The 22055-nt window shown below is 47.9% G+C and overlaps 1 protein-coding gene across 1 annotated transcript in view; it reads left to right on the forward strand.

Annotated features, from left to right (window-relative positions):
* The first annotated feature begins 2193 nt into the window (after positions 1-2193).
* Positions 2194-22055, forward strand: part of PTPRJ (protein tyrosine phosphatase receptor type J) — a 178141-nt gene continuing 158279 nt past the window's right edge. Inside the window, exon 1 of the mRNA XM_059875172.1 lies at positions 2194-2646. Within this exon, the coding sequence (XP_059731155.1) occupies positions 2206-2646 (441 nt within the window). The 5' untranslated portion in view covers positions 2194-2205. The remainder of the gene's footprint in view (positions 2647-22055) is intronic.

Consider the following 22055-nt stretch of genomic DNA (forward strand, 5'->3'; position numbering starts at 1 on the left):
GTGTGCGCAGGCATCCCCAGGCTGCTTGCAGACTCTCCATGAAGTGGTGGGAGGCTTCTGAGGTGGCCCAGTGGTAAAGAATCTGCCTGCCCATGCAGGAGATACAAGAGATGCGGGTTGGAGTCCTGAATCGGGAAGGTCCTCTGGAGAAGGACGTGGAAACCCACTCCAGTATTCTTGCCTGGAGAATCCCATGGACGGAGGAGCCTGGCAGACTACAGACTGAGTGACTGAGCATGTATACACATGAAGCTGTGGAGGCCTGGATGAATTCTTGGGGTCCACAGGGTCTGTGAGTATATGGGGCAACCTGAAGACCTGGAAGCACCTAGGGTAAGTGATGCTTTCCTCCCCTGCCACCCCCCCCACCCCCCGCCGCTGTCATCAACAGGAATGCTTTTCAAACCACTTGTCTCTGCCCTGAGAAGAGGAAGAGTCAGGAAGGAACAGCATTCCTGGTGAATTACGATCAGTACACCATGTCTAACCAGTCCATCCTAAAGGAGATCAGTCCTGGGTGTTCATTGGAGGGACTGATGTTGAAGCTGAAACTCCAATACTTTGGCCACCTGATGTGAAGAGCTGACTCATTGGAAAAGACCCTGATGCTGGGAAAGATGAGGGCAGGAGGAGAGGGGGACGACAGAGGATGAGATGGTTGGATGGCATCACTGACACAATGGACATGGATTTGGGTGGACTCCGGCAGCTGGTGATGGACAGGGAGGCCTGGTGTGCTGCAGTTCATGGGGTCGCAAAGAGTTGGACACGACTGAGCGACTGAACTGAACTGAACTGGACACCATGTTTACACGAAAGATGGCAAGGTGTTGCAGTAAACATGTGAGGCCCCCTTGCCTTATGCTCTCTGTGTGTGGTGCCCTGGGAGGGAAGATGGGCTCCCATCTCCCAGATGGCAAACTGGAAGCACGAGGGGTGCCTGGAGGCTGTGCTGGCCACCTGGTGCTTTGCACCCAAATCTAGCCCACACTTACCATGTTGCCTTTCAAAGTCTCCTCTCTATATGAACCCCTCAACCTCGCATTCACTGCTTCTCAGAAGGCCAAGCCTGAAGTATCCACCTCCTGTTTTTTGTTTTTTTTTTGCTAAGTTGCTCTCACTTCCTGGGCCCCTGCCCCGCCTCTAACTAGCTGGTGAAATTCAACCCATCCCTCAAAGCCCAGCTCACGTGTCACCTCTCCCTCTGGTTGGAATTCACCTCTGTCTCCCTACACTCCTTGTTTGGCCTTTTCACTCATTACTTTTTCTTGGGCAACAGGCTTAAGTCTCTCAGATCCTCACTTCTCTCCTCTGTGCTCGGGCATAACATCTGCAGTAATCTTGAACCCTTTTCGGGTAGCGGACTTCTTTGAAAATGTGATGAAAGCTGCTGGAAGAGCTACTGTTGACGGAAGCCCACTGCGTGTCAGCGTCAGGCCTGGGGTTTAGGGCTTTTCCGTTCATTATTTCAGGTGATTGTCAAGTCTCTCTAGCCAGGTGCCAGTATTATCCTCACGTTACAGGTGAGGAAAGGAGGCCTAGAGAGGCGAAACGCCTCTCCGCAGGTCACACAGCTAGTACCACTGGCAGAGCCAGGTTTACCCCATGGCAGAGTCGGGTGTTAATCTCTGGATCGGCTCCAACGCCCCGCTTTCAGCCTCCCTGGCCCGGGGATGGGGGCGGGGGCGCGGGTTAAGACAACACACCACATGTCTCCTGCAGTTTACGGGTTCATGCACCTCTAAGCCACCCACTCGTCAGGTCAAGCAGGCCATCGCTGGGGTGCCATCCTAACGCAGGCCTGGCTGCTCCCTAGGGAGGGATCTCGGTCCACATCTGGCGACCCAAACGTGGGGGCCCCGGAGCCGGGGCCGAGGGTACAGGCTCGTGGTTCGGGAGCCGCATCCCGGGTGCCGAGTCCCAGGAATGTGGGAGGGCTGAGCGGAGAGGGCGGGCGAGGCGGGGGCGCTTCCTCTGCCCGCCAGGAGGGGAGCCGCCCGGGCGCGCGCGGGTCGCGCCGCCGCCCCCTCCCAGCGGCCCGGCCGGCCCGGCGGGGGCGGGGGCTGCAGCGGGAGGGCGGCGAGGGGCCGCGGAGCTCGGCAGCCGCCCGGCCGGCCCGGGCGGGAGGAAGCGATGAATATTCAGAGGGGGAGGGGGAAGGGAGGGGGCTGAGCGCTCGCCGCGGCTCCCTGCAGCCGGAGCCGCATGACGCGCGGAGGAGGCAGCGGGAGCCGCCGGGGCCGCGGGAGCCGGGATCCGGGCGCCGCGCGCCAGGGGTGGGCGCCGCTTGCTCCGCCCTGCGAAGCCCCTAGGCGTCCGGGGACGCGTTCCCCCCGCCGCAGCCGCGCCGGGCTCCGCCGTGTGGCCGCCGCCGCCGCCGCTGCCATGTCCCCGGGGAAGCCCGGGGCGGGCGGAGCGGGGACGAGGCGGACCGGCGGGAGGAGGCGGAGGCGGAGGCGGCGGCTGGAGGCGGTGACTCAGGCGCCGGGGCTCGGGCGCACGGCGGGGCCCGGCTCGCGCGTCCCGGGCACGTTCCAGGGCGCGCGGGGCATGAAGCCGGCGGCTCGGGAGGCGCGGCCGCCTCCGCGCTCGCCCGGGCTGCGCTGGGCGCTGCCGCCGCTGCTGCTGCTGTTGCGCTTGGGCCAGGTGAGCTGCCGGGTGGTGGGCGCTCGGGCGGGGGTGGTGGTGGCGGGGGGGGCGCGAGGAGGGGGGGGCGGGACTGGAAGCCCTTGCACCTGCCCGGGTGTGTCCTGATTGCGGGGATCCGGGCAGATGGCCGGGGTAGGGTGGGGGGGGGCTCCGCGTCCCCGGGGCCCTCCCCTCCTGAAGGCCGGGCTGCGCGCCGGCGACCCAGCCCTATCCGCGGCTCCCGCGTCCCCGAAGGAGGGCGGCGGGCTCGGGGATCCCGGAGGGAGGGGTCCGGAGCCTCGCCGTGGCCGCCCCCCGCGCGGGCTGCAGGCAGTCTTTGGCCCGGCCCGGCCCCGAGCTGGTCACATCTGGCTGGCGCGGGCCCGGCTCGCCGGGCCGAGGCGGCCGGAGGGGGCGTGTTTGCGGAGAGCTCCGACCGCGGAGCCGGGCCGGCCTGGCGGAGCGGCGGCCGACCTCCGACCCGGCCTGCGGGGGCCGAGGGGCGGGGCCGAAGGGCCGCGGCCGGGGGGAGCCCGGGCCGGGGCCGGGGCCGGGGCCGCTGCGGGTGGTGGGCGAGGCGCGGGGCCTCCGGGCCGCGGCGCTGCTTCTGGGGAAAGTTGCAGCCCCGGGAGAAGGTGGCCCCTCGCAGGCGTGCCTCCGAGCGACGGTCCTTCTCCCGGAGAAGCTGCCTGCTTTCCCTGGGTGCTTAATTCGTGCATTGTGGGCGCCGGCTTTCCCTACCCCCCCGTGCGCCCTGTTCTCGAGCTTCGCCTTTCAGATAATGCTGTGCCTGGCGTTTTGGCGATCCATCCCCCTGAAAAGCGCCGTTTCCCCTTCATGGTGTTCCCAGGGGGTGAGGCAGGGCAGCTGAGCGATGTCCCCATTTCACAGATAGGGAACTGGAAGGAGAGAAGCGAAAAAGCAGAATCGCCCAGCCCTGCCGCGGCAGCTGAACCAGTGCGTTCGTCCCCTTCTAGGAGCCTGCTACGGTCTTGAACCAGCGATGGAAAGGGCCTTGGCGTTTTTGTGAAGGAAAAAATTCCCGCTAGTAAACTGATTTCAACCAGTATATACTAAAATATGGGGAAAAAAAATGTCTCTTGTTTTATACAGACAGCAGCTCTAAGAACAGGATGTTTGAAACCTGGGAAGCGAGTTATTGACTGGGGAGGGAACCTGGCTTCAGGGAAAGCTACCCCCCCCCCCCCCCCGCCCCATCCCGGGTCCCTTCCTTTTTCTTTCTTTCTTGAAATTGAAGTCTAGTTGATTTTGAATATTGTGTTAATTTCAGGTGTACAGGAAAGTAATTCTGTTATACATATCCACGTATGTATCTTTCTGTATATTTTTGATTCTTTGCCGTTATGGTTTACTACAAGGGAAAACTTTTCAAGCACAAATAAAACGATTGCCTGAGAACAGAAACATCAGCCTTGGGGCAGCAATGCAGCCCAGCAGGCAGGACAGGAAGGTAGCTAGGGCCTGGGGGCTCCAGTAGCTCTCCGCACCCAGAGGGCTCTCTGGTTGTCAATGTCCCTTCAGTTTTCCTGGGCAGGCTTTGGCCAGTCTCTCCGGAGGGCCTAGAAGGCGCAGTGACCTCCTGCAGAGAATGTGTGATGAGGTGTTTCGGAAGACCATCTCCAGGGCCAAGTTCAGTCTCCTCCATTCTCAGTTAATTGCTTTTGTAGGATGGGACCACCTGCCCCATGGGTTTCCCCGGTAGCTCAGTGGTAAGGAACCTGCCTACAATGCAGGAGACGCAAGAGAAGTGGGTTTGATCCTTGGGTTGGGAAGATCCTCTGGAGGAGGAAGTAGCAACCCACTCCAGTATTCTTGCTTCGGAAATTCCATGGACAGAGTGGCCTATAGTCCAGGAGGTCGCAAAGAGTCCAATGAGACTGAACACACACACACACACACCACCTGCCCCATGGGCTTGTCTGAGGGGCTTTCAGTGGCCAGTGTCTGAATTAGCCTTATGAACATGAAAGGGCGTCCAGGTGGGCTTATCATTAAGGTACGGTTTGTATGGACTTGCTCCTTGTCCCTATAAAGAAATTCATGGAGAACAGTATATGAGATTAAAAAAAAAATCACCTTATATTGAAGATCTCTTGTACCAGCTACTTCATTTATTTTTAGTTTACTTTGGTGCAAATGTATCTTACAGTGTTTCTCATTTTGCATGGGCCATAGTGGTTGCTAGCTCTGTTTGGAATCAGCGAAAAGTTTCTTGGGTAAATTTATTTCTTGCCCAATCCTTCCTTGTGTTTCAATAGCATTTTGCCATGCGACACTTGTCCCCTATTCATATATTTCCTTCCTCTCTAATTTGTTCTGTAGAAACTTGAGGAGTCTATTTCTCGTTTTTGGATGCATTATAAAATGGGAAATGTAAAAGGCTTTCTGAAAAAGCATCTTCAAAATCCACATTGGACAGTTCATTTTGATGTTGGATATTTCAGGGAGTCAGTGCATTTTTTAGCTGGACCAGACTTCAAGTTAGCTCAAATTCCTTTTTTTTTCTTTTAAAGATAAGGTTTTTGAGGCCCAGGGAAGACAGTGATTGGACTGAGGCCACCTGGCAAGACAGTAGAGGAGTTGGGATGAGATTGAAACCTGTGTCCCTTGCCTGTGTCTCTGATTTTCATGATTTTGTTATTGTTGTTTTTGCCATTTTCCACTTTGCTCTTAATTTTACTATAGGCACAGCGCTGCCTCACTGTGTACTCCTGAAACTGTGGGTATGAATAGAGTTTTTCATTTTTCCATCTTTTTGTGGGATCTTCCCGGGTCAGGAATCAAATCCATGTCTTCTGCCTTGACAGGTGGATTCTTTACCACCGAGCCGCCAGGGAAGCCCTAGAGTTTTCCAAGTCAAATCATATTTTCCATGTATATGTTTGGCTGATCGCCTTTACTGTCCACCTGAAACTATCACAACATTGTTATCAGCTATTTACTCAAATATAAAATAAAAAGTTAAAGTCAAATCATATTTGAGATGGAAAGTCATATTTGAGGTTTTCAAAGCTTTTACATTTAGGAAATGTGGGTAAAGGGTCTGACTGTCTCCCTAACACTTGGTTGGTTTAGTAAGGCTTGGATTGTGTGTGTGTATGTTTTAAAATGAAATCAACGGTAGCAGGTTGAAAAAATGGGCAAGTTGTGGAAACAATGCACTCTGGGCATTCATGAGGACAGATACAGAAGCAGGAGAGCTGAGATGCTAGAACACTCAGTGTTTAGTAGGGCTGGAGAAGCGATTTTTGAACCTGTTTTCTCATCCCCTTTCTCCGAGGCAGGAAGGATGGCTGGGGTTGATTCCAACATGCGGACTTGACTGGTTGCAATGACTTCACCCGTTCTCCTAGCATTTTTGCACCCTAATTTTGGTTTGTATATATGTTTTAGGCAATGTGACAAAGCTATCCACCCCTCCTCCCTTGGTCTCCTTCTCTTGAGAAAAGTAGTTCTACAGATTCTTTTTGAAATCAGTTTGATCGTGGACTGCTTTAAAATGAAAAACAAAACAAAACCCGAACTGGTGATTGATAGCTGTTTTGTTGGTCTTATGGTGTTTTGGGTTTGCTTTTCTTTTATTTTCTTGTTTCCTGGTGAATAATAACTGTTTGTGTTTATTATCTACTGTAGCTAATCCTTAAGTCTGCTTGCCTACCTGTTTCATCCAGGGTACAAAAAATATTTTGACTCCTTCAAAATTGCTTATTAAATTCTCATAGAGGCAACTTTAAACATTTTTGTTTTGCTTCAGGACAACAATGGAAAAAACCGAATGATTATGTTTTGTTTGCAGGCAATTTAAGAAAACAGAGCAAATTGGTTTATGGTTAGACTGTGGCTTTGAGCTGACTTCAACCTTAGCCCTAGGATAAAGATAACCCTGGAATACCCAAGGTTTCCTAAGCAAAGAGAATCCTGGCTCCCGAGTGAGCAGTTTTGGTCAGCAGAGAGGTTATTTAGCTCCTAAAAGTAATTTTGCTTGGGATTGAGACCCAGGCAAAGTTGCTGGGATTAAGCAGCACATCATCAGCAATTACTTACTTAGTTTATTTACTGCTTGGCTAGGGGAATTATTTTGAGTGCAGGGTAAGAGGCAATTTTCTGTGCACTTCCCTTCTAATAGAATGCTGCTGCTAATACTGTAATTAATAGGTAGCTTTATATGTGGCAGGTGTTGTGCTAAGGGTTTTAATGCACTATCCCGTTTGACCGTATCAGAAATAACTGAGCAGGAGGTGCTGTTCATGGTCCCATCTTATTTTTTAAAATTTTACTTATTTAAAAAAATTTTTGGCTGTACTCTGTGACTTGTAGGATCTTAGTTCCCCAACCAGGGATTGAACCTGGGCCCTGGCACTGAAAGCATTGTGTCCACTGGACTGGACTTCTGGGGATTTCCTGGTCCCATTTTATCTGGGAGAAAACTGAAGTTCTGAACTTACCGAAGATTCATCATAATAGTGTGTGGCAGAGCCGTGTTTGCCGTCTCTGGCACCCCAGTTTACTGTCCCGTGCTGTGAGAATGCGTATTTTACAGAGTCTTCGGTGTTCAACTGGGAGAGGAGGCGACACAATTGAACCTACCTGCAAGAGGGAAGCAGACTCGGAGAGACCAGACTGACCATTGCTGGGCAGGGGCCGGGGCAGAGAGATGGAGTGGGGGTTTGGGGTTAGCAGACACAAGCGATTATATACAGAATGGATAAACAGCAAAGGCCTATTGTAGAGCAGAGCGAGCTATATTCAATATCTTGGGATAAACCATCATGGAAAAGAATTTTAAAAATGTTTATATAGGTATAACTGAATCATTTGGCAATACAGCAGAAATTAATACAACACTGTAAATCAACTATACTTAAAAAAAAGCAAACGGGGGAGGAGGGAGAGGAGGTGACTGACTTGTGAAGGACAGGCTTGTAGGGCCTTCCCCTACCCCTGCTTATGTTTCTTTGGGAGCCTGAATCTGCAAGGTGGGCCTGCCTTAGTGGAGACAGAATGGGATTTGGGATGGAAAGGCCTGGGTTTAGGTTCCCCCTCAGTCACTTAGTAGCTGCATAAACTCGGGCAAGCCACTTAACCTCTGTGACTTCTCATTTCCTTATCTGGAAAATGGGACTAATACTTCCTGCTTTACCCGGTGGTTGAGAGGATCAAGTAAGATAGAAGGGGAACTGCTCCGTGAAATCTAAGGCTCAAGTTCAGTGGGGGCCTCTGCTATTATCTGGGGGAGAGGATGTGAGGCTTCAAGTCATTTATTCATTGAACAGGTATTTATTGTCTCCCATGGTGATGAACTCGGCTCACATAACATTAAAAATAGTAATTATTCATTTTAGGGAGCTTTTAGTAAAAATGTAAGTGAGATGTCAAATCCATGTGTGTCATGGTAAATAAATTTGTGTAAAACTTAATAGAAAGTTGAGCTGAAGGAAAATATTGAGGGGACTTTCCTGGTGGTCGCCTAGTGGCTGGGACTCCTCACTTCCAGTGCTGGGGCTGAGGGAGCAGGATTGATCCCCGGTCGGGGAACTAGATCCTACCTGCTGCAACTAGAGATCCCACATGCCCAAACAAAGATCGAAGATCCCGTGTGCCCCAGCTAAAACCTGGAGCAGCCAAATAAACAAATACTTAAATAATATATTTTCAAGAGAAAAATATTGAGTAAAAATAACGATGTAAATAATGGTGTGGTTATGGCGCCCTTGTAAATGTGATACATTTCTTAAACGGGGGACACACTGCATGGGGCACAGGCAGTCGTGGCGAGCGAGAGAGGCAGCCTGGCTTTGTGTCTCTTACAGGCTGTGGGGCTGGCACGACTCGGATCACCCCCAGCTCACCAGTCACAGTTGTCACACAGGCTGTGCTGGTGGTGTCCTTGCTGCCCCCTGTCCCCTGCCAGAGAAACGGCTGGCCCTGGGTTTGCCAGGGAAGAAGTGGTGTTGAGAGGGACAAAGTGGAGACCCCTGGAAGCTGCAGCTTTGTCAGACCAGAGAAGTCTGCAGCAGTTTTTCACCTCCTCCTATGGCTTTCCAGTGGGTTTTCTGGTGCCCGCTGGGAAGACAGGAGCTGCAGGAAATTTGCTATCGCTTCCTTATCAGCCGTAGGATTCCTTGATAGTCACCCTATTGTTTCAGCCTTTCCATGGCATGTAAATGCCTGGGTGAGGGGTGGTGGTAATGAGACAGCAGATGGGGGCCACTTTGAAAGCCAAGTAGTGTCAGCTCCCACAGAAGGTCTAATTTTAAACATGCAAATAATTTTCAGTTCCACTTTTCCTTCTTCCTGTTAGAGGGAAGCTGTCCCCTGTTGCCTTCTCTGAGGCTTGAGCAGACAATGTTGTTATTATGCCACAAACTATCCCCTTCTCCACAGCAGGGATGGGGTGGTGTTTTTCTGAGTGCCTGTGCTGGCCCCAGCCCAGGGTTATTTCATGGCTTCTGAGAAGAGATGTGAGTGAATATTAAAACTTAGCACCAATACCGGGTCTAACACAGTGGTTCTTAATCTTTCTGGGGAGGGCGAGGTTTACAACCCTAACAGAGTATTTATATGTAAAAGCGGACTCCTCTCCCTAAAAGTAATGCACATATTTACAATTTTGTATCCAATTTCAGGAGTTTTACAGCCCCTTTAAAATAGCCCATGAAGCCTAGGTTAAAAACACTCCAATCTAAAATTGTAACAGTTACAAAAGTATCAGTTCTCTTCAAAGAGCTAATAACCATGGTGTGTATCCTTGTTTTCCTCCTAGGGAAAAAAATGTTTCTATGTAATATATTTAAGTATCTTTATTCATCTTTTAAAAAAGTTACATTAAAGGAAACCTTATATATACATTGTTCTCTACTTTTAGCCTTTTACTTTACTTAGTTATCTTGAAGATTATTTCATATCTGGACCCATAGTTTTAATTGATTCTTTTAAACGCCTAATATTCTGATGTGTGACTTTACCACGGTTTATTTGGCCATTCCGGTCAATGGACACTTTAGTTATTTTCTGACAATCCCCTCCTCCCTTTTTTTTTTTTTTTTTTTACAAATCATGCTTCAGAGAGTGTGTTTGATACATATTTCTTGTAACTTTCAGGAGCCATAGGGTAAATTTCTGATTTTAGGATGGCTGGCTTGGAACCTGCATTTAAAAATTTGATAGCTGTTAAATTTTCCCATTTGTACCTGCACCAATAGGCTTGGAGAGTGTCTGTTATCGCCATACTATAAGCTGAACTGAGGATTGTTAAGTTTTTAAATGTGTGCCTGAGAGGTAAAAAATTATATCCTGTTACTTTTAGTTATATCTTCAATTTTGAGTTAGTTGAGCATTTTTTCGGGCTATTTGCATTTCTTCCTTCCTTTTTTTGGGGTCGGGGGGGAGTTAACTCCCTGTTCATTAAAAAAAGATTGTCTTTTTGTTATTTGTGTGCAAGCTCTTTGGAAATGAAGGAAGTTAGTCCTTTTCTCTCATTTGTGTTTCAAATGCAACAATATGATTCAAATATAAGTATATCTAAAATATGACTATTTTTGCTGCAACCCTTGTCCTTAGGAACTGAAATTTAAATAAGACCTCTGGGTGATAAAGAGAGGATAGACTCTTTGTAGCAAGACTGCCAGGTTGGAATCCTAGCTCCACCATCTAAATAGCTGTGTATTTTGGGCAGGTGCCTTAACCTTTCTGACCCTTGGTGTTCACATTTCTAAATTGCGTATAACAGTAGAACATCTCACAAAGGGTAGTTGGATAAGTTAAATGAGATCACATTATGTTAAAGTTCCTTGTAAACTGATCTCGAAATATAAGAACACTGTTTCATTTATTCAAGGATTAGATTTTTAAAGTTAGAGCAAAAGGACATAATTCTGAATTGTAAAAATTGTGTCACAAAATTTTAAAATTGAATTTGAGATTAAATCCACAATGGATAGTATACATACACACATACATATATATATATGTATGTATCTATATACCTATATATTTGTGTGTGTGTGTGTGTGTGTGTGTGTATATAAATGTATAATGTGAAAAAAATGTATAATGTGAAGTGGTGTAGGCTTCTCTGCTAGGATAATTTAAATTATATTTCTCTTTTGACAAGTTGATATACTTGAATTAATATAGGTTAAATGAGCCAAGATGTGACTGAAGAGTGGCCAGTGTGATCTTTGTCCCCAAAGAGCATAGGACTATTGACTGTGTCCCTTAAAGAAACAGGGTCTTCGTTGAGCATCCTTATCTCTGTGACCTGGCCAGCTCTGACTGTGGCCACCTCCTATCTCTGGGGACATTTTCTCTAGGACCATGAGGAGTTATTTTATGCTGCCAACTGAAAGTTTGAAGGCATTCTTTTTGGCTCTAATTGCAGAAGATGGGAAGTTGAGAGAGTCTGTGCCAACTGGTCCACCTTGTTTCCATGGTGACAAGGTGATGCTGTGGTTCCTGCTGCTGGCTGAGGGGCCACCATGTTTCCATGTCCATCTGTCGTGGGGGTTACTCCTTCCCCACTAAGCACGGACCACACTCATGGTCTTATTTTGCTGAGACACTGGCATACTTTACTATTTATGAAAACTAACATATTATTTTTAACCTATTTGGTTTGCAAGGCCTTCAACATATATGATTCATTCAGTTCTCACAGCATCCCTGTGGATTTCTCATTGTTATTCCCATTTAAGATGTGACTTGGACTGTGCATTTCAGGTGCCATCTGTCTGTTGTGCAATAATAATGTACATTCACTGTATAGCCCAGTTTTTAACATTAGTCAAATTTAGAATTAGCTTTCAAGAGGCTAATTGGCCAGTTGAGTCCTCTAGTTTGGTTCATTCATAATTATTAGGTTGAACCATATGAAATTACTGGTTTTGGTCCTTTGAATCCCGGCAGTTATATATGGTTCCATCTAATATGTTCCAGGAAATGTTCTTTTATAGTGAAGTTTAGAAAACCAAATCATAGACTTGCATGTTGTAAAGTGGTATGTTTGAAACCATGGGACATAAAATCAGTTTAGTGAGTTATGATCAGCATTAAAAAATGATAGAATAGAAAATATTGGCATCTTCTGCAGTGGGATGGACAAGAACTGCTTTATGAAAGCATATATATATATATTTGTGTGTCTGTGTCTGTACTGAATTGCATATAAATTGGTTCATCACGGCTTCAGTCGTTGCCAAGAACACCGGAAGCCACTGTTACAGGGAAAGGAGAGGTGGAAGGTGTTGGTCAGGGAGTGGAGGTGGTTTCTGTCTCTAAAGACAGTGGAGAACTAGTATAATGTCCCCAGATATGCATAATCAGTGCCCATAGATGACTGAAGACCATTGTGCAGTGGCTGGTACAGGAAGGCCCTTAGGAGGGGAGTGGGTTGTCTGGCAGCTGAGGAGGCCTGACCTTAAGTAGCTGCCCTTCTGGAAACTTCGGGGGGACCACCCCAGTGAGACAAGTTATTGGCCATGCCCTGTGTTCTTTGGTGAATGGGTTTGGTTGGGAGCTGACACTCTCTGTCTAGTGTGTTGTGTACTTTGAATAAAAACTTAGGACCTTCTCCGGGGAGCTGAGACTCTGAGGGGTGGTCACTCGTCTGTTGAGTAGTGGGACTCAGACTCACAGCCTGGCCTTTTTTTTTAACCTTCAGGCCATGCTGCCCTCAATCCCCTCATGCTGGTCCCCAGTTGCCTGGAGGACCCTGACCTAGAGTTTGACTTTATTCTCCTATGAGTCAGTTCAGGTTTTTTTTTTAAATATAAAAAATTTGAAAATACAGATAAATAAAAAAAGAAAGCAAGATTATTATCTGTAATCTCCGCTCCCTTGAAATTAACTCCTGGTACTGTTTTCTGATGAGTGATCTTTGTCTTTTTTTTTTTTATGCTCGTTCTATCTATTTCTACTAAAATAGGGTTACCTGCTATACATGCTTTATAATTTATATTTTTCAATTTTTAAAAAATTGGGGTAGATGCATTTGTAGGGTGTATCCCAGGAGCCCACAGCATAAACATGAGGCTTCTTCCTGGAAGCTCACTGTTACTCAGTAGAAAGTCTTTTGAAAAAAAAAAAATTTTTTTTTTTTTAAACAAACATGGTTGCATTAAGAAAATTTTCAGCAAATACAGAAGACAGCAAAAAACATCTCTGTCCCTCTGGGGTATGAGTTTACTTTCCTCTGCTATTCTCAGGGGCGTTTTGTAAAGTACTGATAGTATGTTGCAAACATTTCCCCCTTGAGAGTAAATACTCTTGCCTTTTCTAACTTTTAACTGTTGCATCTCATTGCATTGTATGGCCCTACCTTAGTTTATCTCATTCATCTTGTGATTAGTTGTCTGCTGCTGCTGCTGCTAAGTCGCTTCAGTTGTGTCCGACTCTGTGCGACCCCATAGACGGCAGTCCACCAGGCTCCCCGGTCCCTGGGATTCTCCAGGCAAGAACACTGGAGTGGGCTGCCATTTCCTTCCCCAATGCATGAAAGTGAAAAGTGAAACTGAAGACGCTCAGTCGTGTCCGACTCTTCTCGATCCCACAGACTGCAGCCCACCAGGCTCCTCCATCCGTGGGACTTTCCAGGCAAGAGTATTGGAGTGGGGTGCCATTGCCTTCTCCTGATTATTTGTCTAGTTTGATTCTAACACGTTTTGCCATGATAAAGACTATTTGGATAACTTTGTGGTTAAATCTGAACACATCTGTTGATTTGGGGATACGTGGTGATAATAATAATAGCTACCATAGGTTGAATAGCCATTATGACTTGTCAGCACTCTGTATGTGTTAACTAATACAATCCTGTGATGTAGGTACAGGGAAGGAAACTGAGGCCAGGGAGTTATACTCTGGACCATGGCCACAGCCTGTGCCAGGACCTCAACCAGCTAGTTGTGGGTTTCCTTGAGGACGTAGGGAAATCTGAGGAGCATTGCCTCCAAGCGCCAGGGTGCGATTGAGTCTCCTGGAAGGACAGCTGGGCTTGAGGGCCACTTTCGCAGGTGGGAGAGCCACCTTCCTGGGGTAGGGGGAAAGGCCCATTGACATTTGCTGCTCAAGCCCCATGACTTGGCAGGAATGAAATGCTTCCCAGAACCGCAGAAGGTAAGAGTGTCTTGGCCATGGATTTTAGATCCTGAAGCTCTAAGTGGTAAAGTGAAAGTGAAAGTGAAGTCGCTCAGTCGTGTCCGACTCTTTGCCACCCCATGGATGTAGCCTACCAGGCTTCTCCGTCCATGGGATTCTCCAGGCAAGAATACTGGAGTGGGTTACCATTTCCTTCTCCAGGGGATCTTCCCGACTCAGGGATCGAACCTGGGTCTCCCGCATTGGAGGTAGATACTTTAACCTCTGAGCCACCAGGGAAGCCCCTCTAAGTGGTAAAGGCTACCTGAAACTTTGGGGCCTTGGCTCAGATCAATTGATGACATAATGGCATGGCTTTGGGGCCTTGACCTTCCTTTTGTGAACGAATTTGGATTTCATAGAGCTTGAAATTAGGCATGGATGACATGCCTTTGGGGTGTCCCAGGAGAAGAGCAGCATGGCAAAGGGCATGGGCTTTGGCATTAGCAGAACATGCATCCAAATCCATGTTCGTCTTCTGCAGCCTTGTCTTGGAAACTTGCTACAGCACCTGGAAAATGGGTCATAATTACCAGGCCACATGTTATTAGGGTTAAATGAGGGAAGGTGTGTGAGATTAAACCCCATCCAGATTGTGGCTTAAATGTGTGCTCCCAACTCACCCGTAGTATCACGGTGCTTCCTGACTTTGGGCTATAGTTGCCATGCATCCAAGGAGAAGACCTGCTGTGTAGGTGTTGAGACAGTTTCTGCCTTGGTGCCCGGGAGTAGTATTGTCTAGGAGTGGTCACCAGACCCTACTGCATGGAAAGAAATTGTAGGGGTACAGATGGGAGCTCTTATTTCAGATGACATGTTGGCATGTCTGAAGATGTGGGCATATATTCACTGTGAATCACAGTGATCTCTAAAAGAGAATAATGTTAATTAAGCTGGAGCAGGAGATCATCAGACAGAGGGGTGGAGAGAAAGAGGTCACATACAAGCAGTTAGAGAGAGTCAGCCCTTCCTGGAGGAAAGTAATGGTCCCGTGTGCCTTTTCTCCCTGCTGGTGAGGCCATGCCAGCCCGTTACATCCTTGCTTCAGGCAGGAAACATTTAGCTAGCACTAATCTCACCTTTTAGATCTAGCACCCTGCAGCCCAGCCTGTCTCTCTAGGGTTGCTGTATCCATCCCGGCGACCTATGGCTTGGCTTCATCATCCAGCACCTGTCTTCAGACTTCCTGTCCGAATCCATTCCTCAAGGTCCTCTCCTCCTGCAAACCGCTCTACCTGATACCACCTCTGATTCTGCATTCTCCTTAGAGTTCAGACCTGATGCTGAAATTGTTTCGTAGCTCTGACCGGTGCACCTCTCCAGTCAATCATAACCTCCAATTTAGCTTCCTTGTATCTGGCTTCTGGGAGTCCATCCCTGTGAGAGTAGATGTCAGATGGCTTGAAGTCACTTTGGGGACAGTCTCACCAAACTCTGGGCTTGTTTCTGGAACTGAGAGACAGTGTGTGCAGTTGTTGAGAGCCAGGCTCTTGAGGAAGAAGACTGCATGGGGATTCCATGAGAAAACATGTTTTGTCATGTTGTTTAACCTCCCTGTGCCTCACTTTGCTCATCTATAAAATAGTGGTGGTTGTATGACTCAGCTCTAGGGCTGTTAGAAGAAGCAGGTAAGATAAGGTAGGTATTGCAAAGAATTAGTCACCGTATGTTAAACATCAGTAGAGATTCCCAGGGCGCTCAGTGGTAAAGAATCCGCCTGCCAATGCAGGAGATGCAGGAGACACATGTTTGATCCCTGAGTTGGGAAGATCCCCTGGAGAAGGAAATGGCAACCCAGTCCAGTATTCCTGCCTGAAAAATCCCATGGACAGAGGGCTACAGTCCATGGGGTCACAAAGAGTTGGACATGACTGAGCACCCACACACATGCAACCAAATATCAGTAAATGTTACAAAAAAGAAAAGGGACCATGTGCTGGATGGGGGTAAGACTCAGATGCTCGGCCTCTGTCTGACCATAAAGTCTGTGAGCAGCCGTTTGATTTCCTTTGGAAGAGGCACATGTGGTATTGAGCCTTTGCTGTCCCCTGGAATCTGGCCTTTAGGCTTCGAGGCTGTCTCCCAGGGTCACTGGGGGTGAGTGGGGACAACTACTATTCCTTTAGACCAGGGCTTCTCAACCTCAGGTAATCGCTTATTTGGGGGACTAGTGTATGGACTGTAGGGTGTTTAGCAGCATGCATCCCTGACCTCTGCCCATTGCCTCCCGCAATTTGTGACAATTAAAAAAAAGTCTCCAGCCATTGCCAAATGTCCCCTGGGGGGTAACACTGACTTAGTAGGCGGGCCCAGCTGTCCTTCCATTCCCAGGTGGTGATGTCACTGACTTCATCTCTTCTTTTTTTGACTGGACCCTTTTAAAAGTCTTTATTGAATTTGTTACAATATTGCTTCTGTTTTATGTTTTGGTGTTTTGGCCAAGAGGCATGTGGGATCTTCCCTCCCCGACCAGGGATAGAACTGCACCCTGTGCATTGGAAGGCGAAGTCTTAACCCCTGGACTGCCAGGGAAGTCCCCCACTGACTTCTTCTTGTGAGACAGTAGATCTCAGCTAACAAGTGCATTTACAGATGTGATGAATCGCCGCACCGCTGGGTCTCAGAAGATGACTCCCATTCAACCTCTGCTTGTGCAGTGAGTACCTTTCAGGGGTGCCATGCAGGTCAGGTGCTGTCCTGGGTGTCTCGGCACCCAGGAGTCAAGTCCTATGCCAGGCTCCTCCCTGTGTGCTCAGGCTCACTTTCTTCCTCTGCAAAATGGGAATAACTGACACTCTTCTCACCCTGCCCGGTGGGACAGGAAGCCCATGTTAATGTGGTAAGTGTGGTTCGAAGCTTTACTGCAGGGCATGTGAAGTTGAAGGAAAGGCTTAGTGTTTATTAGGAGTGAAGCCAGATGTGCCAAGTTCCGCACAAGAGATAGACCTGGTCAAAGGGAGATCACATTACACAGAGGCACTGCCAAGTTCCCCCTCCCACCACCTCCCTAGAAGATTTTTCAGCTTTTTGAATGTTTAGCAGCCCCAGAGGTAGGCATAAGCCTAGAGATAATGCCTTCAGAGCCAGTGACAGGGAGACCGGCAGGAACAAGGCTGGAGGAAGAACCCTGGAAAACCCGCTGAGATGGTGGCAGTGCCAGCCCAGGGCAAGGAGGGTGGAAAAGGGTTCGTGCATGGGTGCTCAGTGGTGTCCAGCTCTTTGTGATCCCACAGACTGTGGCTCCCTGTCCCTGAGATTTTTCATGCATGAATACTGGAGTGGGTTGCCATTCCCTTCTTCAGGGGATCTTCCTGACCCGGGGATTGAACCTGCATTCAACGTAACCTGAAAGGTTAGGTTTCTGAAAGTCTGATATTGACGCAGCTGTTTGAGGACACGTCACTTTGTGAAGCCAACAAAAGGCTCCTCCCTCAGTGTCGGTTACACCTGGTCAAGATGTACTCTTTCTAGTGGCTCTAGTCTTGTACCCAGATTCCAGCAAGTTCTCCCGAGGGGCCACTGGATTGCCACATGCAGTGCTGGGCTCCCTCTTCATCCTTTTCATTCTGGCCATTTCAGAGCTGAGGCACAAAGAGGTGAGGGGACTTGCCCAGAGCCAGGGATGGGGCTGTTCAGTAATCTTTCTGTTGCTTTGTGATCAACAGCAATATAAATAGCTTTCAAAACCTGAATTTTCCCGCATTGCCAAATGGGGCTAATAAACACCTCAAAGGATTCTGATTGAGATGCCATGAGAAAATGCATGGGGAGCCCCCAGCCTGGTGCCTGGCTCCAGAAGGTGCTCCATAAATGCCAGCTGCTGTCGCTATTATCATCTCAACTATCAGTGATAACACAGGGCACCAACTTGGATGAGCTTTTCCAGGAATGGGAATGGCTTGCCTGATCTAAGCATATAGTCAGTCTCAGGCCCTGTTCAGTGAATGTTTGGGGGGTGCACCTGTCTGGAGGGGACAGGGGGATGTCATGTAGGGAGGACAGAGAGCCTGAGGTTGAGAGAAGAGAGCAAAGGAAAGCAGAATCTGCTCTCAGGGATGGACTACGCGATCTCCATCAAACCAACTGAGCTCATTGCCATGCTATTTGGTGGTTGAGCATGGCTTATCAGAAGATAAAAAGGATCATCATCTCGAAGAGTGAGAAAGGACCTTAGGGACATTAGGCTAGGACAGATGGGTTCCAGTTTGAGTTCATTTTCAAGTGGTTGATAGCGGTTGTGCCAGCCCTGCATGGCAGGGTTCTTAGACCACTTGGGATGGCCTCGCTCCGCTGGAGAGAGTGCTGGGATCAACTAGTGATGTCTGTCATGGCCACAACAAGGCAAGAGGTAGCACACAGGCCATTTATTTGCTCTCGTTGATTTCAGCTGAGATGCTGAGGCCTAAGTACTCACTAGAGGGTCACCCAGCAAGTTGTAAAACCACAAAAATCTCTTTTGTAAGGGATCTTTTAAGGGTACCTAATTCTTGGGTTTCATCTCTGAGAAAGTGATTTTTTGCTGGACTGTCTTTAGCGAGAAGGAACTTGCTGTCTCAAAAGGTGGCTGGGTCTGTCTTTGGGCACCTCTCCTGCGTGCGTGCTAAGTTGCTTCAGTCGTGTCCGACTCTTTGCCACCCTGTGGACTGTACCCTTCCAGGCTCTCTGTCCATGGGATTCTCCAGCAAGAATACTGGAGTGGGCTGCCATGCCCTCCTCCAGGGGATCTTCCTGACCCAGGGATCGAACCTGCATCTCTTATGTCTCCTGCATTGGTGGGTGGGTTCTTTACCACGAGCGCTACGTGGGAAGCACCTTTCCTGGGTGCACTTCTACCACAGAGGGGGAGAAGGCCTTAGAAGCCACTTCTGGTGGTCTCTTCCCCACCGTGGCTGCATCAGAAAATGCTGATTGGAGGCCCCCTGCTCCGACCTGGGATTTGAGCTTCTGGGCGGGTGGCCACACACCTTCCCCAGCTTTGTTGTTTTGTTATTATTTTTCCAGATGCCTCACGAGGTATTAAAGTGTGGCCAGGGATGAGAACCACTGAGACCAAACCTTTTTGTTTTGGAATCAGAGGCCTGGAAAGCGTATGGTTGTCTAGGTTTAGTGAGGCAGGGGAAGGAAACTAGGGTTTCTTTCTTCACAAAGGGCCAGCCATATGCTAGGCTCTTTTAATGTCCTGCAGAGGCTCTTTTTGTCCCATAGAGGTGCGTAACCCCACTGTTTAAACCCACGTGGCTTCATATTGCTCTTGGTATAAACCCATATGGTGTGTCTGCAAGACCCGAAACCTTGGGTCTGGATGACCAGACCCATCCTTCCTCTCTGACTCACCCTGTTCGCCTGCCCCTTTTTGCTGATTCCATTCATGCTGGTTCTCTTACAGCAGACACTGGTGCCCACCCTGCTTTCTCCCTTGGTGGGTTGGGAGGACAGGCTACAGCGTTCTTCCCCAGATCCTTCTGGTTCCTTCTCAGGCTTTAACTCTGACTTGCCCAGACCCCTCCAGCACTTTGTCCTGCTTCATTTCCTCCCTGCTTACCAGAAACTATCTTACTGGTTTGCTGTTTCTGTCTCTCTTGTGGTTTAGCTGCTGAGTTGTGTCTGACTCTTTGCCACCCCACGGGCTGTAGCCCACCAGGCTCCTCTGCCCATGGAATTACCCAGGCAAGAACTTTGGAGTGGGTTGCCATTTCTGTTTCCCTATTCCCTGGAATAAGAACTTCAGGAGGTAGGGACCCTGTCTGGTTCTCTGCTCCATGTCTCATGACTTGGACAGAACCTGCCTCAAAAAGATGCTTGGCAAATGGATGAATTAAAAGAACAACCTTGACATAGACCTGGTATTAATTATCCCCAAGTTACAACCAACTAGGATCCCAGTTAACTGCCTCTCAGTCTCATGTAATTTCCAGTGATCTCATATTTTTACCTTTAGCCATGACAGCCCAAATGTGTGTGTTTGTGAGAGTGCATGCTCTAGTTAAAAAAAAAAAAAAAAAAAAAAAAAGCCCAGATTTTTAAGTCCTTTGGACTTCAGTTTGAATCCCAGCACTGCGTCTTACTAGCTGTGTGATCTTGGGAGATTATGGCACCTGTCTGAGACCCAGTCTTTCTTGTCTGCAAAATGGAATGACAATCAATATTAATTGATTAATAATTAATTGATAAATTATAAATAATAAATTGCTAAATTAATAAATAATCAATATTAATTGATTAATTAATGTGCTAAGTCGCTTCAGTCGTGTTTGACTCCGTGCGACCCTATGGACTGTAGCCCACCAGGCTCCTCTGTCCATGGGATTCTCCAGGCAAGAATACTGGAGTGGGTTGCTATGTCCTTCTCCAGGGGATCTTCCCGACCCAGGGATCGAACCCGCATCTCTCCCATCTCCTACATTTGCAGGCCGGTCCTTTCCCACTAAGGCCACCTGGGAAGCTCAGTGTTAATGCTTAGTTGGCATTGATTGAATGCTTTCTGTGTGCCAGGCACTGTGCGAAGGGCTTAATGTGTTTGGACTGAGCGAATCCTCATGACCACCTCAGGAGGAGGCTCTCTTCTTGCCTTCATTTTATAGGAAAGGAAAACCGAGACCCAGAGAGGTTAGGCAACCAGCCTGAGGTCACACTGTGAATCCAGCCAGACGCGAGAGTTCAAACTTCGGCAGTTTGCTTCTAGAGTCAGGGTGTTTTGAATCTATGAAACCATATCCGGGTGGCCCAGATGGGTGGTGGTGATGAGTCCCCAAGGCTTGTGCAGGATGTTGAGCCCGGGCACTCAGGGAGTGTGGGCAAATGAGTGCATTTCCTATGAAAAAAACAAAACAAAAAAACTCTTTGCCTCAAATATTTTATCAGGTGCCTACTTTGTGCCTGGCATTGTGACTAGGGCCAGTAAAAAAAAAAATTAGAAAAGGTCTCAATCCTATCACTCCAACTCATCAGCCTTTTATGCCTGATTACTTGCGCACTTTTTGAGGTTGTGATGGTTTTAACTGGACATGTGCTGGGCCTGGGTTGGCATCACCTTGCTGAGGCATTTCCTGGAAGGATTTGCCCTGTTCTGATAAATGGAAGTGTGAACAGCCATGCCTGCATTTCCAGTGGCTGCTACACTTTGGGGTGAGCAGGCCTCAGGGTTGATGTGAGACTGAGAAGCCTCAAGTGAGTTTGGTCTTTTTTTTTTTTTAAATTATTTTTTCCTAATTATATTAGAGTGGCATAACAACATTAAAAGAAGCTGGAGAAAGGGGGAAAAAAAGCCATGTATCTCTCCTTATCACGGAACTACTATATTTTAAAGCAGTTACAGCTATGATTTAGTCCATGTGGCTTCTTGTTTAAAATAATTGTGATGACTGCTATTAATATATTCAAAGTGGATAACCAACAAGAAGCTACTGTATAGCACATGGAACTCTGCTCAACATTATGTGCCAGCCTGGAAGGGAGGGGGCTTGGGGGAGAATGGGTGCATGTGTGTGTATGACTGCATCCCTTCGCTCTTCACCCGAAGCTATCACAGCGTTGTCAACCGGCTACACGCCAATACAAGATAAAAAGTTGAAAGTTTCGAAGAAAATAGATAAAATAATGGTGATCACAGACAGGAACAGTTTCAGACCTCTAATGTCAAAAGGCCAAATGAAGAGCCAAACATTTTTCCTTGGTGATACATGGATGATATAACCATAATTTTTAATAGCTGCCGGATACTGCATGGAGTGGATGTGCTGTAATTCACTTAAGCTCTTTCCTATTTAGAGTTTTAGGCAGCAGCCAATTTCCCCGTTACAAGTAATGTAGGGACGACCGTCTTCACACCTGTCGCTTTTTCTGAGAAACAGAAATGATTTCTTCTGGATTAATTTCCAAGCATCTTTATAATCTTTGACACCACCTGCCAAATGACTTTCCAAAAGGGGTGTATTATTTATATTGCCATTAGAACGCATGAGACTGCCTGCTTCATTACGCCCACACTGGCACTGGGTGTTATCATTTTTTAAAGACAGATTTTAAATTTAATATTTGCATTTGCAGACATGCCAACTGGGCTGTGTGGTGGCTGGCTGCCTCATGCCGCTTTTGACCATGTGTGACTCATATAGAAGCTGTTTTGTGTAATCTTTTAAAAAAATTTGTTAATTTTTTTTTTGTCTAATGCTCAGGGAAAATGTCAGGTCACTGTCTGTGCTTTGTACCAAAGTCTACACTTGTCTGGTTCAGTTCAGTTCAGTCGCTCAATCGTGTCTGACTCTTTGCGACCC

Source organism: Bos taurus, chromosome 15, assembly GCF_002263795.3.
Source record: "Bos taurus isolate L1 Dominette 01449 registration number 42190680 breed Hereford chromosome 15, ARS-UCD2.0, whole genome shotgun sequence".
Taxonomy (NCBI): Eukaryota; Metazoa; Chordata; class Mammalia; order Artiodactyla; family Bovidae; genus Bos; species Bos taurus.